Here is a 20,216-nt window from a genome sequence, read left to right on the forward strand (position 1 = left end):
CTTTTAATTTTACTCTAAGAACCAGTCACATAGTGGTTATGCATCCAGAATTCTAATTGAGGTCATTTGGATTTTTGACTGTGTACTAATTTTTGTATTGACTCCTAACATTCAGAAATAGCCCAGTCCCCTCGATGCGCAATAGAAGTAGACACATTCTAGTGTGTTTAGCATGCCACGATATAAGGAATTTTCAGGGTTGAGGGTATTCTGGTGAAGAATGATTAGATTTCTGATGCAGCAAGACTGCAGGTCTCAAAATACTAAGGGCTTGATCTAGCAAAACTGAAGTTGAAGGGCAGATTCCAGTTTTCCTTGGGAGTTGGACATGAGCCTAAGCCGCTGAATGTCTTATCTTGGCATTCACTGGATCTTATGTAAAACATATGTTGTGTTATTCAAATATTGTCTTTGCTTTGATTATTCCAAAGTCATGGTCTAAAGTGTAGAGGAACTCTGTCCAAAACATTTATATCTCCCATGTCACCATGAATTGGTTCTGAAATACAATTTACTGTTAGATTGTCACTACATTAGAGCAGATGATAGATTTTATTTCAACTCATCATCCTGAATTACTTGTTAGAGATGAACAGATATGGAGGTAACAGCAGATTTATGCCACTTATTGAGGGTGAGACCAAGGAGCTAGAATTTGATGCAGTGGTAAAAGTGGAGCTAGTAGAAAGATCCATAGATGTCGTAGGTAGGCGACATGATCAAAATGACTCTTACCAGCTGCTTTTTGAATTAACCAGAGGTAGCAATGTGGTTGTTGTGGAGACCAGAGAGAAAAAGTTTACAGTAATTAAAACAAAAAATGATGATGACTTGGATAAGTGTTTCAGTTGTATGGAAAGAGAGAAGAGAACAGATCTTTTAAATGTTATGTAGGAAGAAGCAACAAGATTTGGACATGGCATAGAAGTATTGAGTGAGGGAGCAGGGAAAGTCAAAGATGACCCCTCCCTGCAAACATTACAAGCCTGGGTGACAATGAGCAAGTTATTGTTATCAGCAGTGACAGAGGATGAGGAAACTGTAGAACGTCTTGGAGGAAAGATAAGGAACCATGGTAAGTTTTTAAAATGACGTTTAGATATCCAGAAGGTCAGATGTAGTTAATGGGAGAAGGGAATTACAAGCACCAAGAAAGGTGAAATTTTAATCCAGTTGAAATTCCTGGGGTTCTCTTGTTGCAGAGTGTACTTTTCTTTTATAAAAACAATTAGGAGAAAGAAAAATGCAGCCAGTAAATTACGGTTCTGAAAATTCTGCTTGAAAGTGCTGCCTTTTGGAACTAAGTATATATCAAAACACAATAATTACTATTCAAGGAAGGACGAACTTTTGTTCAGTGGAGAACAAATCATCAGGTGATTCAGATTAATGGTATTCTTAATTTTTGCAAATTAAAAGAAAGCACAAAGAATATGTGTTTGTTTGTTTTTTAAAGATTACCCTAATGGGCATAAAAAGATTATTCTATTTTTTTTCTCATCTAATGGTTTTGTATCTGTACTTAATTATATATTTAAACAACTAAGGAGTAAAATACATAGAATTAAAAACCTAAAATTTATACTAATGGAGTTATTGCACCAGATATCAGTTTATACTTTTGTTCACACCATCGGTTAATTTATTTATTTACTCTGAGATGAGTTTTGTTAATATGGGTTATGCACCATTAACGTTAATAATGCTCCCAGGGCTGACTTTCAACATGCTGTTAAATTGATACACTTTCTGAGTACCAAACCAAAATATATGTTAAACAAAAGATCCTCTGAAATAACATCCTGGATGCATGGAAAGGAGGCCCTTGAAGAATTCCACCAGGATTTCAACAATTTCCACCCCACTATCAACCTCAGCCTGTACCAGTCCACACAAGAGATCCACTTCCTGGACACTACAGTGCAAATAAGTGATGGTCACATAAACACCACCCTATACTGGAAACCTACTGACTGCTATACTTACCTACATGCCTCCAGCTTCCATCCAGGACACACCACATGATCCATTGTCTACAGCCAAGCTCTAAGATACAACCACATTTGCTCTAATCCCTCAGACAGAAGCAAACACCTACAAGATCTCTATCAAGCATTCTTAAAACTACAGTACTCACCTGGGGAAGTGAGGAAACAGATTCACAGACTCAGACGGGTACCCAGAAGTCACCTACTACAGGACAGACCCAACAAGGAAAATAACAGAACACCACTGGCCATCATGTACAGCCCCCAGCTTAAACCTCTCCAGTGCATCATCAACGATCTACAACCTATCCTGGAAAACAATCCCACCCTCTCACAGGCCTTGGGAGGCAGGTCAGTCCTCACTTACAGACAGCCCCCCAACCTGAAGCAAATACTCACCAGCAACTACACACCACACCACAGAAACACTAACCCAGGAACCAATCCCTGTAACAAACCCTGTAGCCTTCTCTGTCCCCATATCTATTCTAGTGACATCATCATAGGACCCAACCATACCATAGAAGGCTCATTCACCTGGACATCTATTAATGTGATATATGCCGTCATGTGCCAGCAATGCCCTTCTGCCATGTACATTGGCCAAATCGGACAGTCCCTATGTAAAAGGATAAATGGACACAAATCAGACACAGGAATGGTAATATACAAAAGCCAGTAGGAGAACGCTTCAATCTCCCTGGACATTCTGGACATAAGAGATTTTAAAGTAGCTATTCTTCAACAAAAAAAACTTCAAAAACAGACTTCAAAGAGAAACCACAGAGCTACAATTCACTTGCAAACTTAACACCATTAATTTGGGCTTTAATAGGGACTGGGAGTGGCTAGCTCACTACAAAAACAGTTTTCCCTCTCTTGGTATTGACACCTCCTCATCAATTATTGGGAGCGGATCACATTCACCCTGACCGAATTGGCCTTCAACATTGGTTCTCCACTTGTAAGGTAACTCCCTTCTCTTCATGTGCCAATATATATTTATGCCAGTATCTGTAATTTTCGCTCCATGCATTGAAGAAGTGGCTTTTTTACCCACGAAAGCTTATGCCCAACTAAATCTGTTAGTCTTTAAGGTGCCATCAGACTCCTCGTTGTTATCCTGTTAAAGAGCAGACCAGTGACAGATAAAAACTAATAATGCAAGATTATCAATTGTAGCAGCTTTAACTGTATTTCATTTTCTGGAATATAGTTCAGTACATGATTAATAGTAATTATGTAGTTCAGGATGCTTGGTAATATTATCGCGTCAGCTGAGAGAGCTTTAAATGGGCTGGTTCATAAAGACTATGGGGGCCAGCTCCTCAACTGATATTAGTTGGTGGAGCTACATCAATTTACACTAGTTGAGGGTCTGCCCCAATGCTTTGTTTTGTTTGAATCTGTGGCATATAAGATCAGTTGACTTGTCCCCTGATATATTGATGAGGGGCTGAAGACAAGGCCCTGGCGTGTGGAATTCACTTCCACCAGCAGTTCATCAGAGCCTGAATTTGTTGATCTTCAGGTCATGGCACAAAGCCTTCCTGTTCTCCTAACGAATGGAGGAAAGAGGCCAGGATGAGTAGATGGGTTGGAGTGGTGGGAAAGCTTTAGGAGGGTCCCTGTTTTTTGGACATTGTGTCCTAATTATCATTTGTACTTGTTATAGATATGCCACTTTAAACTGAAATACTGACAAGGCATATTTTAGATAGATACGTAACTCTGAAAAAGTCAAGCAGTACAGACTGAAAATCTCAAGTTAAATCCACAAAGATGACCACAGTGTCTCTGTTTATGAAGCCAAGCAGTGTTACATCCCTGCCACACATTCTGCTCCCAATTCCCTATATAGGATTAGCTAGGCAATACCACTTTTGCATTTGAATGTGCTACACCACTAATCTGTAACCTGTCAGATTATCTCAAAACTCTAGTTAAATATTTTTCAAAATTTTGCTCCATGTATAGATTAGTAGAAATCAGAGATGGAAAAGACATATTAGGTCATTTAGTCCCTCTGCTGCTGGGGCAGGGGTATTTCCTACAATATTCTTTTTTCAGCACTTGATCCAGTTTTCTCTTAGGCCATGTCTTCACTGCATGCTAACCACAGGTTCAGCAATTGCAGGCTATTCAGTATATGGTAGCCAAACCCACTTCAGCATGACCATAGGTTGATATAAGCATGCTGCTGTCATTCCCCATGTCCACACCAGCACTGTATCTGGTTGTGATAAACAATACAACTATATGGGTATGTATCTTGAGATTTATTGCACCACAACTCACTACACCATTCTATCCTCACAATTGCAGGGTGTTATGGGGCAACATGCCTGTCCACTCTCGGGATTGTGTAAAGAAATTGGCTTGGCCCAGGAAATTCATTTCTTGGCAGGACCAAAGTTGGTGTGGTGATGTGCTATTCTGTGCCAGAGGTCTGAATCCTACTCATCTTAATAACCAACAGCTGCTGTTTTTTATGGAGGCAATGTTTCTTTTCCATGCCTTTGCTGAAGCTGCTGCCAAGAGACCATGGCAGATGTTTCTGAGATTACTTTTGGCCCAGAGAAGACACAGGAAGCAGTTTACAAGCAGAACAACAACAAAAGAACAGGATCATGAACTGATTGAGTGAATGCTGCTTTTTAGGGGAGATCCCCTCCGCATACTTGCATGCACATGTGCGCACGCACACACACGCTGTTAGACTAGGACCACAAGCACATATTGTTAGGGCCACATTGTGATGCAAACATGGGAGACCAGCAGTGAGGCCTGGACTTTCACATGAGCTGTATAAGGAGCTTGCTCCTGCCCTTGAGAGGCAGAACACCCAGATGAAAGGGCCTATAATGGTCCAGAAGTGTGTTGCTCTTGTGCCGTGGAAGCTGGCAACACTAGACAGTTATAGATCTGTTGTTAATCAGTTTGGGGTCAGCAAAGCCATCGTACAGGGGACTGGACTAGATGACCTCGTGAGGTGCCTTCCAGTTATATGATTCTGTGGTGGCATAGCAATCATGGAGATATGCCAGACAATTAATGCTGTGCTGTCCTGTCCCGTTCCCCCCTCAGGTTGTAAAAATTGGAAATATTCCTGAAATAATTGCAGTTTGAATGGATGATGTTCCTGAACCGTGCAGGTGTGACTGTGGCATATCTCTAGCCTATGTATGCCATTTCAAACAAGCGAGTACATTAACAGGAAGGGCTGCTACTCCATCATTGCACAGGCCTTATGGACCACCATGGCATATTTGATGGACACCAACATTGAATGCAGTGTCATGGTGCATGATGCCAGGGTATTTCAGAAATTTGTGTCACTATAGGCCAGCTGGTACATTGTTTCCCCCAACAGTCGTGCTGTGATTTTTAGGTAAACTGCTGCCCTAGTTGATAAATGTTTAACTTGATATGCGCCAGATTGGATAAGAGGCAGTTTAACCATATGCTGAGCATGTGCAGAATCATGGGGGAATGTGCCTTTGACTGACAGAAATCAAGAGGGTGCTGCTTACTCACTTGTTTGGACAGTTATCACCACACATGTAAAGCACACAAGATATCCCAATCACTATATATGAGATGGAATGGATTGCCAACAATGATGCTTTGTGGTCTGCTTACAGACAACTACCAAATGCAACTATTAGTGGTCCTGGGTCTGTTAAAAACAAAAACCATGATAGGTGCCTTGTACGCTTGCATTCACAACCTGCAGAAGGTTTACACTGGGGTTGATTAATGGTGTTGTATAGCGCGTGGAGCTGTTGCCTAGAGATCAAATGTAGTGTTTATGCACACATTAAAGAAATAAAGATTCCTTCTTCTTTACCTTTTGACATTCAAACTGGAGAAGGTTTAGAGTGCAGGTGATATTGCGGATATTGTGAGGATCCATGAGTGGCTGGATGGTGAGTGGCTTTCTGGCTGGCTCTCTGTCATTTTTGGGCATGAGTTGTAGGGTATGGCAATGTCGAGGCAAATCCACAGGAGTCATGTGCCCTATGGATTTGCCCCTCCACCTCATGAGCCAGAACATGTCCCTGTGAAATTCAATATCTCATTCCCTCTGCTCAAGATCACAGTATAGATATTCATCCAGAAATTTTTCCTCAGCCACTTTGTCCTGCTCTTCATCTCTTTTCCTCTGACTCCATGTGATTTTCTGATCAAATGGAGCATTCTTTATGCATTTCCATTACTAAGTCCTCTCTAGTCCTCCACTGTTTTGACATCAAATTCTGAAGTCTTTCAGTGACATTGAGTGGTCTCCTAGTTGGCCTCCCATCGCTGGAAGACTCTGTGGGTACATTTAACTGCAGTAAAAGACCTATGGCACAGCCGCAGCTGGCCCACCTCCGTTGACTCAGGCTCAAGAGATTCGGGCAGCTGGAGTGTACAATTGCAATGTAGATGTTTGTAATCAGTGTAGACCCCATGAGGGGGGTGGGTCTAGCACAGAGGTGGGCAAACTACAGCTCGCGGGACCCTCCTGCCCAGCCCTTGAGTTCTTGGCCTGGGAGGCTAGCCAGGCCTCCCCTGCTGTTCCCCCTCCCCCGTAGCTACGCCATTGCGTGGGCAGTGCAGCTTGCACCCTACCCACCTGCCAGGCTTTCCAATAAGCCAGTCCTGCTGCTCTGACCAGGGAGAGATTGGATGGGGTGGAGGTTTGGGGGGGCGGTTGTCAGGGGACGGGGAATAGATGGGGTTGGATAGGCATGGGAGTCCGGGGGGGCGGTTAGGGATGGGGGGTGCCAGGAGGGGGCTGTCAGGGGACAAGGAGGGGGTGGGGGGTTGGATGGGTCAGAGGTTCTGAGGGGGGCAGTCAGGGGGCGGGGGCCAGGCTGTTTGGAGAGAGACAGCCTTCCCTATCCGGCCCTCCATACAGTTTTGCAACCTCGATGTGGCCCTGGGGCCAAAAAGATTGCCCATCCCTGGTCTAGCACCAGCCCTAACATCTATTTTAGTCCAACAGCCAGGGCCAATTGACTCAGACTCTGAGACTCAATGTCATGAGGTTTCTTTACAGTTTTGATATATCCTTCTACTGTCTCACTTAGTCCAGACAGACACAGGAAAAATATTTGCAAGAATTTATAACTCCCTGAAATTTCATACTCCCCTATACATGACCATAACTAAAACGGAGCACATTTTTCTCAAGGAATAACATTCTCTTTGGTCATTCAAAAGAGACAGAATTTCTACCCTTCCCTTGGGACTATTCACCAAAGCGATAAATTTCCTTGATACTCAGTTTAAATATTCCCTTTCTTAATTTCATCCCATAAATCCTACTTTTACTCCACTGACTTCAATGCTAAAGTAAGGACTGAGTAAAAACAGAGTAAGGATCTTAAGATTTTGCTCACTTTGCATATTTTCTATGATCAAAAATTTGTTCCTGTATTGAAAAGCCTTTGAAAGAGAGATTTAGATTTTATATTACATTCATCAACTCCTACTAAGCAGCATTTATCTGAAAATGTACCATTTAACTAAATATTAAAGACTGCATAGCTTTTATCTTTATAATACAATTTTATTGTAGATTCATATTTTATATATATTTTTAAAATGCACACTGTTGCACATGCAAAATTCATGTGCATTTGTGTGCCTAAATTCATGAAATTGCCATTTGTATTTATTTATTTTTGTGCTGTAATATCAGTTGCATACATAACTGATTATTTGGATGAGTAAGTGGGCATTTGTGAACGAATTACATTGACTGCAATTGTGGTAGTTATGTATGCAAATAAATATTGCACAAAAATACTCCAATATTGTTGTTTGCCAAATTGTGTGTACACACACACACACACACACATATATATATATAAAATATACACACACACACGCATTTTTGGGTGTTTATAAATCTGACCCGTAATATATTACAGCTGAAATAAGAGGCTTGTAAGTTGTAATGGTGGTAGCAGGTTAACAGGTATATTGTCTTTCATTAAGACATTACAGTGTGTTAAGAGTTCCTCCTTCTATTATATTCATTGCAACTCTGAAAAGAATAAAGTAATAAAAGGGAATCACCACAATAATTATGGTCGGTGCACTAGCTCTGTAAATTCATGTTCAGAAGCTGCCTTGCTGAAAAACTCCTACTGGAAAGTTTCCTAATGTACTTTTTTTTTTTTAATGATCAGCACCAAAAAATAGCTATTTTAATGAAAAACATGTGTATAACCTTCTGATGGTGATGCTCAGGTATGGCTCATTCTCAGTGGGAAAGTACATCATTTAGAGGTGTGCTGAATCCGTAAAGCCAGCCCATGTAAATACACACAGTGGTATACACACACACAAGTTGCAAGATCCCACAATCATGTGTTTCAAGACAACCGTGGCACCTTTGTGAATTGGTCAGACTGACTGCTTTTATTTATCATTTCCAATAACAAAAATTGTATGTGAACATAGGACAGAAATTTTCAGTTCACGTTAGTGATTGGGAAGGGGACACTTGAATGAGGGTCACTTATTTGTATGGAATGACTGATAAAGACAAACTTTATCACAACAATCCAAGGAAATTCTAAAACTTAGTTTGCCTACACTGTCCATTCCTCATTTTTTCTTTCAATGGTATACTTGTCAAGATGATTCACCTTGTTGGTGTGAAGACCATATTTGCACCTCCTTCAGTTTGGCAGGTTCAAGTCGTATAAACTTCCAAAATCTGAATACTGAATCTAAGCTGAACCTCTTTTGGTACGGAAGTGTAGTTACAAATGTCACAGGAATAATAATAATTTGCATTTAATAGCAACTTCCATCCAAAAATCTCATATTTTACAGACACTGATTAAGTTTCACATCCCCCACTAGGACAGGTGACAGATATTGTAACCACATGCAACACCTCTGGGTTTATGTATCACTTTGGGCTAGCGACTGTCTGCAACTCCAGGGGGGAGGGTTATCTCAGCTCCTACAGGAACCAGAAACAATGTGTGGGGGATGATTAAGGTGAATCAGTTAGGTTGTAAATACCTCCAGAAATGTATCACTCTGTGGGATGGTTTGCATATGCTGGTTCAAACTGAGTTTTCCAGAGACCATCAGACAAAGTTTCAGGAATCAAGGCTGTTGCAGAGCCAGTCTCCAGGCAACCTAACAATTGCAGCTGGCCTGTAATGGGCTGCCTGAAGGTTTCGAAAAGTCAGCACACTGGCTCTTAAGCCCAGCATCTGCAGCAGTTCAGTTGAGTGGTTGCTAAAAGCATTTGCCCATGGCTGTGATAGCTCCTGCCTTGTTACAACCTTGCCTCACTGGGTAACCTGGTTCTGACCATGGGCTCCAACTCCTGACTCTGACTGTGGCTCTTGGCTCTGTCATCTGGCTCCAGTGCTGACCCTAGGCTCTGATTCCTAGGTACTGAATCTTGTTCTGGCCATTAGGCCTGATTCCTGCTCTGCCCACTAGGCATGATTGCCCAGGTCCCAGTCACACGACAGAAAGAGCTTTTGCTATAAAAAAAACTGAACTGACTCAGGGCTTCCTTTCCGACAAGCAGACAGGACTATCCAAGGAGGGCCCCAATCCTTGTGGGAGGGTTGGAAAGACTTTGGCTTACTAGGGCCCCTTAAGACTGATGGGTGATTCCTGGTATGTTCAGTGTGTGTTTACATCTGTTTATTGTTTTTATCATGTTTTCTCTGTAATGCTTTTGCCTTTTAAGAACATGTCTGCTTGTTTAGCTATGTGGTGGCTTGTAACTGCTGGCAATATGCTGATCATAGCCCTTGGAGGGAAGGCAAAGCACAAGCACTGGTCTTTAGGCAAACTAGCTCTCTGTGGATATCCCAGTCTAAGGCAGGAAGTTGTGAAGCCTTAAAACTCCGCCTCTTGGAAGGGAGTGGGACCAAGTTCCCTGCCAGAGACTGGTGATGGCTTGAGACCTGAGTGGGCACTCCTGGCATGGACCACGGAGCAGGGAGTAAAGGTGCAGTTACCCTGAAAATGTGACAATACATTCAATACATTCAATACATTCAAATTTGTTAGTCTCTAAGGTGCCACAAGTACTCCTTTTCTTTTTGCGAATACAGACTAACACAGCTGCTACTCTGAAACAATACATTCAGGATCATCTTCATTTTAAGATGGGAGAACTGAGGTACACAAGGTTAAGCAACTTTCTCAAGGATATGAGAGAGCCAAGAATAATACCCAGATTTATAGAACCATAAATTGTAACAAAGAAAATGGTGTTTTCCTTTCTTTTTCCTTTCTTGTTTTTAACTGAATGCAATTCCCTAGGAAATGTTGCTTAAAGTGTGAGGCAGGCCCCATTGTATGTGTAACTGATCAGTTGGGGGACTAGAACATGTATCTTAGTGGCTTTCCAGAGTCTCTGCTTTTGTTCAAAAAAGAATTAAGAGCCAGATTTTTAAAGGATTTAGGTGTCTAAAGATACAAATAGGCACCCAGTGGGGATTTTTGGAAGTGCCTATCTGCATTCGTAAGTATTTAAATACCTTTAAAGATCTGACTTAATCTCTAGTTGCTGTGGAGAGAACCTTGAAAGTGTCATCTGAGTGTAGCCAATGCTGTGATGTCAACCTGAGTTTGCAGAGAGCCTGAAATGTTAAATCTGAGGTGTATGCTGCTCCATTCACTTCAATGGGTTCTGCAGATTCAGATGCCAAAGATGAGGCTTAAATGTCAACATTATTTACTGTTTCACTGTTTACCAAAGCATGCGAGAAAGGAGAGGAAGATTATGAAAATCTGCACAGCCTGCTCTGCGTCACAATTATCACAACAGACCACTTATTTTGGGTGGGCCTTGGTTAGGTTAATGGGGAGAAGTGATTTCATTTTCCTGAAGGGAGGCTGTTTTCATAAGTCTGGGAAATGCTGCTCTAAAGTTTAATTGTCATAGATGTTGGTGTAATTTTCATCTAAATTGATTCATTAATGTTAGAGGGCCAAATCAAGCCAACAATAAACAGTTGATTTTAATGATGTACATATCTAGATTGTGTATCTTGTCCATTCATATTCCTATACTCGTACATTAAATCCTACCTATACATACAGTACCTTAGCTTGGTCACTCCTCTGATGTCGACCTGTATCTCAATGCCTTTTACTCTAGATTTCTCTACTCTAGGTTTCATATTGCAAGTCAATTGGATCCTGAGCCAGACCCCTTTTTTCAAAGGTTATTTCATGGTGCCCACTGGTCTGTCCAGTGGTTCAATCCCTGCTTCATTTCACTCTGTTTTGGAGTGGCTCCTTCACCACAATTCGATGTACCATGTACTGACTCCTGGAAGACACCTTCATCCCATACCTCATGTCCTAGTGCAGCATAAGCCCTGTGATATTTTAAAGCTTTGCATCACAGAATCTGTCTTAACCCAGCCTCCTGGTTTTCCTCAGAACTGCCCTATGCTTCAGCTCAGTCAGACTTTCCTTCACACGCTCAGAGACTGATTCATTCTCTCACGCAATCTCTGACATCATCCCACTGCAGTAGCATATCCTCCCTACGTTGGCTAGTCAGTGCCTTTCAGAAATGATTGGCTATATCCCCCTGAAGTGTGGAACAACTTGTTTGTGCCATTTCTAATATCCCTGCCACCCCCAAAAAAACACTTTTGGAAAGGCCTCCACAGCATCACTCTCCCTTTTCTTGACTTCTAGAAAATCTCTTGGACACGGTTTTAAATTAAATTAATTAAGATTTCTTTTTAACTACATTCAAGCCCTCTGTGATGCTGGTGACTAATGTAAAGCGTAGGCTTACTGATGCTGAATATGTATCCAGAAAGCACACACGATTTTTTAAGAGATTTTTTTTTCAAGTAGCACTGTTACATTTTTGTTTCCATAACGTTTATTCTTTATGATACGTTTCTGTCCTTCTGTTCTTTCTTTTTGCCTTTGGCTCTTTTCCTCTCTTATGCAATGTGTATTTTCTCAAGTGGATCTAGAACAACATTTTGATTATACTGACAAGAACAACACCACCTCTGTAGCTTGTCCTACAGCAAAGGCATGACAGAATAAATAATTATAAATAAATCCTCATTCTATGGTTTCTGCGTATGCAGTGCTTCACTTCCTCTCTCCACAGGGCAAATGCTCTGGCAAACAGCTTCCTCACATGGCATGTCAAGATCTGAAACAGATGCTGACATAACAGATGCAGTTGTTATCTTGCCTGCCAGAACCTAAAAGTTGAACCCAGGTCCCAGGAGTATGGAAATCTCTCTGGGCAGGCCACCAAGGATTAAGAGACAGTGTGTTGCCTGTGCTTCATAATATACACTATGAGAGAGACTCCTATTGAACCATTACATATCACTTCATTATACATCTTCAGAGTGTTGTACAGAACAGCCAGTGCTCTACTAATTCCCCATAGAGATGAATACCGTTTTTTAGTTGTAGAGTATGGACAGGATGGATAGCTTTGAGGTAATAGCGCTTAGTGGCTTGGTACCTCATTTCCCCATCTGTAAAATGAGGATAACAATACTACCTTTCTGTCCCCTTCGTACTGTCTATTTAGACAGTAAGCTCTTTGAGTCAGAAACTGTCTTTTACTGTGTGTATGTACAGACCTAGCACAATAGGACCTCAATTTCAGTTGGGGCTTTCAGACATTGTCGTAAGACAAATAAATTATAATACTTAATATCATGCATGCTGAACTTTACTGATCAGTCTCATGGCTTTTTGTTCATCTCATTCCCCTGTTTCCATGTGTCCATTGTTTCACTAGACTTTAAGTTCTTTGAGGCAGAGACAGGTCTTGCTACTGCATGTTAGTAAGCTACATGGCCTATCTTTTCTATGTGTCCCTTTATATATCTGCAAAGGGTTATGTCTTAGTGCTCATAGTATGGTTGATACTATATGTATTTTAAGTGTTGTACTGTTAAGCACTAGTTAATGTATTGTAGCAGTTTATTGATATATCATTTTTAAGCATTGACAAGTGTGTTCAGTGCTATGCAACAGCCAAATGAAGATAAAGTCTCCACCCAAGGAGCTAACAATCTAAAGGACAAAGAGAGATCAGATAGAAACATACTGGGAGACAACACAGAGAATATAACATACAATAGGGTTTGTTTTTTAAATTTGTGGGTAATATGGAAAAATGGATTTTCCAGAGGGATCAGAATTAAAAGAACATTTTCAATATAAACTCTCTGTGTGTGTAAAATAAATAACAATGAAAGAATACCAAACAAGTAGTAACCATTTGCCTTTTCATCATTTCCAGCTTCACTGTTACAAAAATGTGAATAATTATGAAGTTATTTAATATATCATCTTTCTTTTTAAAGTATATTTCTAAATCACCTGTCCAAATACTAATGTTTAACATAAAATCTGTTACAGAATATCCCTCAATCTGCAGCATTTTGACTGTTTTAGTAAGAACAGGAGTTAAACTGCTCCCATGTTATCAACTTAAAATTAAATTGGTAAACACTTTGGGCTCCATTGTCCATTCTGTTACCAGTTTTACGTCATTCTAACTCCACAAAGGAGTTATACTCATGTAAAGCTGGTATAAAGGAGGGGAAAGCCAAGCCCTTTAAAATTAAAATTTTAATAAACCATGTGGAATAATAAATTGCAGTGTTCAAGATCTACCTGTTATAACTTCACACCAGAATAGAGATGGAGAGCTGCACCAGACATTGATTGATGTCGCAGATCTCGGTGCTTGTGAATTTTTGACATTTCCATATTGATTGCCACCATAGCTTTAGGCATCAGAGTTTATTAAACCAACCATTTCTTGGCTGTTACATTTCAGGTGGGATTCCATTTGTCTTGACGGGAGAGTTTTTTCAGCAGTCTCAAAAGCCTGCCGCATTTATGATAGCTGGGACAGTCAACTGGCTCTCCAACTTCTCAGTGGGACTTCTTTTCCCTTTCATTCAGGTACACACCCTGCACAATTAACTGTATGATAGTTGAATTAATAGTTTAATTGGGTCATTGTGAAACTTTCTTTGTTGTGAAGTGGAATGAAACCTGCACCTCCTTTTGATACATTTAAGTGTGTCAATTGTAAATGTGTGTTATACTGAAGTTCCACTTAATGGAAAGTGAGGAGGAAATTATTATTATGTTGTGGGCTTGTGAACAATAGCTTATTTCTGGTGGAGAAGGTGGGTGTGACAGGATCCCCCCAGGGTGGAGCCTGGGACTGGGATGCATTCTGGGACTATGCCCCCTGAAGTCTCCCCATCCTGGGGTGTCTCTCACAATGCCTTGCTAGTGACCAGCAGCAAACCCCTCCAGGCGCTGTGATCGCTCAGCACAACTGCATGTGGAGCCCCCACACCCAGCCGGATTGTATGAATGCTCCCAGATCCACTCATGAATCACACAGAGAAAGCCACTAGAGCCAAATCCCCTCAGCTCCCAGCACTGTATTCCAGGAATATACCATCTTGCACTGCTCGAGATGGGCAGTGCATATTTATTAATTGGTTCACCACTTCAGCAATGGAAAGTGGACATACACCAGCCTTTTGAAAACCTGAGCAGATTTGCCACACTCTTCATACAAACTCACTGATAAAAAAAAAAACAATTAAACAACTGTGTTGACTATAAAAGGTAGATTTTAAGTGATATTAAATGATAGGCAAAAAGTCAGAATTAGTTGCCAAAAGAAATAAAATATAAACACACAGTCTAAACTCTCAATCCTATTAGACTGGGCAGCAACTAGATTAAGCCATTTTTCTCACCCCACTGGATATTGCAGTCCTTAATATACAGGTTTGTTCCTTAAACCTGGGCCAATCTCCTGTGTTGGAGTCTTGTCTTCAGTTTCTTGGTTGCTTGCAGCATAGGTGGGGGCAGGAGAAGGGCCCAGTATGTGTCCACTCTGTCTGTTTTATACCCTCAATCCATGTGCTTGGGGAGCACAAGTCCAAGCATGTTTGGGGGGCATTGCTGAGGGCTTGTCTACACTGACAATTTACAGCACTGCAACTTTCTCACTCAGGGGTATGAAAAACCACCCCTGAGCACAGCAAGTTTCAGCGCTGTAAAGCGCCAGTGTAGACAGAAAGTGCCAGCTGTGCTCCCAGCGCTGGTAGCTATGCCCTTCATGGAGGTGGGTTTTTTTAAGAACTCTCTCCCAGCGCTGCGCCATGACCACACAAGGCACATTGAAGCACTGTCATAGAATCATAGAATATCAGGGTTGGAAGGGACCCCAGAAGGTCATCTAGTCCAACCCCCTGCTCAAAGCAGGACCAAGTCCCAGTTAAATCATCCCAGCCAGGGCTTTGTCAAGCCTGACCTTAAAAACCTCTAAGGAAGGAGATTCTACCACCTCCCTAGGTAACGCATTCCAGTGTTTCACCACCCTCTTAGTGAAAAAGTTTTTCCTAATATCCAATCTAAACCTCCCCCATTGCAACTTGAGACCATTACTCCTCGTTCTGTCATCTGCTACCATTGAGAACAGTCTAGAGCCATCCTCTTTGAAACCCCCTTTCAGGTAGTTGAAAGCAGCTATCAAATCCCCCCTCATTCTTCTCTTCTGCAGACTAAACAATCCCAGCTCCCTCAGCCTCTCCTCATAAGTCATGTGCTCTAGACCCCTAATCATTTTCGTTGCCCTTCGTTGTACTCTTTCCAATTTATCCACATCCTTCCTGTAGTGTGGGGCCCAAAACTGGACACAGTACTCCAGATGAGGCCTCACCAGTGTCGAATAGAGGGGAACGATCACGTCCCTCGATCTGCTCGCTATGCCCCTACTTATACATCCCAAAATGCCATTGGCCTTCTTGGCAACAAGGGCACACTGCTGACTCATATCCATATCCATATATGTCGCGGCAGCACTTTAGCACTGCTGGTGTAGACTAGCCCTGAGTCTCTCCATGCAAGGTTGAGCAATTCCCCTGGTGTGGCCTCATACAGGTGAGTCATTGCATTGTATCTCTCTTGCTGGACAATGGCTGTTGATGGGTTGTTTGATACCCTGTCCAGGTGTTGGTTACTTTCCTTGCTGTTGCTTCTGGGGAGGTAATATCTGGCTGATTCCCCAATTTGTGTTTTAGTTACCACCATACAACACAATTCTCATAACTTCATATGCATTAATGATATACATATATGGATAGAGAAATGACTTTCAGCAGATCATAACCTTTCCCCTAATACCTTACAAGGCATGTTTTATATGTAAGATCACGATTATATGAAAATGAGGAATATGGGGTTACAGTATGCTCCCCCAAGGTATAGAATGTCACAATGGGGACTTAGAGAAGGAGAGAGTTATGCTCCCAAAAAATGAATGATGACATTCAAAGAAATGATGAACATGGGCGATAAATTGGGACTTTAGGTTTGATCCAGTACCTGTTGAAGTCAATACCAAGATTCCCATTCACTTCAGTCAAATGGGATTTTGGATAGAATCATAGAAATGTAGAAGTGTAGGTCTCAAAGGGACTTAGATACCAAGTATATCTAGAAGACCATCACTGACAGGTGTTTGTCTAACCTGTTCTTAAAAAATCTCCATTGACCAGGATTCCACAGCCTCTCTTGGGAAACCTATTCTAGAATTTAACTGTCCTTAGAGCTCTTTTCCTAATGTCTAATCTAAATCTCCCTCACTGCATATTAAGCCCATTGCTATTTTTCCTACCTTCAGTGAACAGGGAGAACAGTTAATTACATCTTCTGTATAACACTCCTTATGATACCGGAAGACTTATAAAGTCCCTCCTCAGTCTTCTTTTCTCAAGACTAAGCATGCCAGGTTTTCTTAAACTTTCTTCATAGGTGAGGCTTACTAAACCTTTTATCATTTCTGGTGCTCTCCTCTGGACTCTCTTCAGTTTGTTTACATCAAGCTTTTTGACTGCTTTGTCAGCCATATACCTATTTCAGTGCTACATGTGTGTAGCAAGGTCTCAAACATGGAAAAGGACCCTGTTTCTGTTTCCCCGCTTTCAGGCAAGCTGGTGGGCCAGTTCACTGGCCAGTGCATCAGTGAATCTACCACCAATGACAATATTTCAGTCCCTTTCTCTAGGGATGCATTTATTGTTCAAACACAGCTAAATGCCAATCAAAAGAGTTAAACAACGTCTTGGCCCCTGCTAAAGCCTTTGCCTCAGAGGTCTTTTGCTGCTGCCTACGTAGCAGTTATCCCCACCCAGGCCTTTCATCTGGCTGGTGTGGCAAGCCCTCCTTACCAGGTTATTTCCTGAGTCTCCTGCATGAGCATCCCTTCTCCCTGTAAGTGAGCAGCTTGTTGGCCTTTTATCTCACCAGCTGGGATGCAACTAATTAATCACAGGTGGGGACTAAACCCAGCTACCTGGAAGGGCCATCCCACCTTGTGATAACATGATAAAAGTGGGATTCACAATTACAAAGCCAAAGTAGTGACACCATGATTGCCTGTTACCATTTTAAATGGACACAAACAGAAAATGTTTTTCACATTTAATTGTTGTCCAGAGGAGAATTGTTCTGGAAAGTCTTCAGAGTAGCAGCTGTATTAGCCTGTATTCACAAAAAGAAAAGGAGTACTTGTGGCACCTTAGAGACTAACAAATTTATTTGAGCATAAGCTTTCGTGAGCTACAGCTCACTTCATCGGATGCATTCAGTGGAAAATACAGTGGGGAGATTTCTATGTATATAAATCTCCCCACTGTATTTTCCACTGAATGCATCCGATGAAGTGAGCAGTAGCTCACGAAAGCTTATGCTCAAATAAATTTGTTAGTCTCTAAGGTGCCACAAGTACTCCTTTTCTTTCTGGAAAGTCTGAGGCTAATTAGACAAGTTTTTCTGGGTAATGAGATTTGGAATAAGTGTTTTGTTTTGTTTTTTAATTTCTGAAAATCGCTTTTTGTGTCTACTCATAACTGAAAAAATACTTGATGTAAACCATGTACTGTTTCTGCTAGACATGTATTCTCAGTGAGAAGAAGCATATAGGACATCTTTTACCAACTAGCATTGGTTAAATTTCTCTGCATGGATTATAATTTATGTGAGCGATCTGGAAACTGTTATAAACACTGACCCAGCTAATCTAATCTTGCATTTAAAAGAGGGGGTGGCTGGAAGTCTTTAGCCTTTTGATTACTAAGAACACATTCAAAATGTAAACTGAATGCAAATATCCCAGTCCTTTGAACCTTTTCTACTCCTTAGAGGTGAATGAATAGCTGATGTTTTGGTTCGGGACTTAACTGAAAAATTCAAAAAAACTAAATCTGAACTGATTTGGTGTTTTTGGTTTTTCTTACCAAAACAGAAAAAAAATGATCTTGGTTGAATGAAAAGACATTTTAAAAATGAAATGTTGATTCGAAATGACATTTTCTAAATGAAACAGATCAATTTGAAACTAAATGTCAAAATGGCTCATTTTGAAAATGTCAAAATGAACTCTCTTGACTTTTTTTAAAACAACTTCCTCATATTTTCGTTGGTCAAAACTTCATTTTTGGTAAATTTATCATTCACCAAAAATTTTTGCCCAGCCCACTGTTGCCATTGACTTCCGTTAGACTGCTCACCATAATAAGCCATAAGAGCCTGATCCAATCCTCAGTGAAATCAATGGGAGTCTTTTCATTGGCTTCACTGAGCATTGCGTCAACCCATAAAGTAAGAGTAAGGATTTGCAAAAAGTACTTTGTGCTTCCTAACTCTGCTCCTGTTGAAGTAACTAAAGCTCCCATATTCTTCAGTGTAATTAGGCTAATGCTCTGTGATTTTGAAAATCCCACCATAATTGTGTACATTTGTCAGGGCAATTTTCTCCTGAAAATGACACTTTTTTCAGATTTTTCTTGAAGGACATTCAAGGTGCCCCATATTTGCACATCTCTCATTTAATGTGTCCATGATTATCTTTGCTAGATTGTATTATATGTATCCTGTGTTTCTGCTAATTCTTCATCAGAGGTCATGCCCTGAATGTTAACTCTATAAAAAGGCACTATGTAAGTCTCAGCAGGCTAAAAAATTATTGAAATTCTTTGGTTTTTCATCTTATACTAACATTTTTCTAGTGATTTCATGTTGTCCTGGGAAATACATAATTTAGCTTCATGAAAAATTCTACTTTTTCATGACAAAATACATCTTCAGTTATACAGAAGGCAACGTGTACTGCTGTTTTTGTGGGTTTGTTTTTTGTTCATAGAGCTTCCTTACAATTTGAAATCAGATGTATGTACATGAACACAGAGTTACTTGTGTTTTAATTTTCTTCTAAGATTATTCATGAAATTGACCAGTAATGCCTTCCTCATTCACAAAGCTAGAGAGAATAAATCAGGAATTTAAGAATGGTCTTCCTTAACCTTCTCTTCTTTGTCCAGCTCCTTCAGTCAGCTTTGTTTTCTGAATTATAGCATCTGAGTCACATACTTCATTACAGAGTCAATAGCCTCAGTTATTTCCTGGTTAAGGCTGTTGTAATTTTGTTCTTATAGCATGATTTAAAAAAACCTTATCAATGCTTGAAACGTTGTAACAAAATGATTAATCCATTCAATCTGTTTAAGTTTTAGTATGATTGCTCCATGCATTATTTCAATAATTTGTTTTATAAAGCAACAAGAAGAGGCAGGTATTTATACATAGTTTTCACAACAGTTTTATGTTAAAATTTCGGGGGGGAAATGTGTAAAATATTCATAGCTATTGAAAATTAATTGGTTTTAGAGTAGCAACTGTGTTAGTCTGTATTCGCAAAGAGAAAAGGAGGACTTGTGGCACCTTAGAGACTAACAAATTTATTTGAGCATAAGCTTTCATGAGCTACCGCTCATTTCATCAGATGCATTCAGTGGAAAATACAGTGGGGAGATTTATATACACAGAGAACATGAAACAATGGGTGTTACCATACACACTGTAACGAGAGTGAGTAAGGTGAGCTATTACCAACAGGAGAGCGGGGGAGAGGGGTGGGAGGGAACCTTTTGTAGTGATGATCAAGGTGGGCCATTTCCAGCAATTGACAAGAACGTCTGAGGAACAGTGGGGGGGGGGGGGGAGGTGGAGGGGAATAAACATGGGGAAATAATTTTACTTTGTGTAATGACCCATCCACTCCCAGTCTCTATTCAAGCCTAAGTTAATTGTATTCAGTTTGTAAATGAATTCCAATTCAGCAGTCTCTCGTCTGAGTCTGTTTTTGAA

The 20,216-nt window shown here is 40.7% G+C and overlaps 1 protein-coding gene across 5 annotated transcripts in view; it reads left to right on the plus strand.

The window, feature by feature from the left end:
- The window catches only part of SLC2A9 (solute carrier family 2 member 9), a 181,732-nt gene that overhangs the window by 125,516 nt on the left and 36,000 nt on the right, over positions 1–20,216 (plus strand). For all 5 annotated transcript variants that reach the window (XM_038399971.2, XM_043512420.1, XM_038399973.2 and 2 more), the window contains one exon: positions 13,816–13,943. In XM_038399971.2, coding sequence (XP_038255899.1) covers positions 13,816–13,943 — 128 coding nt within the window. The remainder of the gene's footprint in view (positions 1–13,815; positions 13,944–20,216) is intronic.

Source organism: Dermochelys coriacea, chromosome 4, assembly GCF_009764565.3.
Source record: "Dermochelys coriacea isolate rDerCor1 chromosome 4, rDerCor1.pri.v4, whole genome shotgun sequence".
Lineage (NCBI taxonomy): Eukaryota > Metazoa > Chordata > Testudines > Dermochelyidae > Dermochelys > Dermochelys coriacea.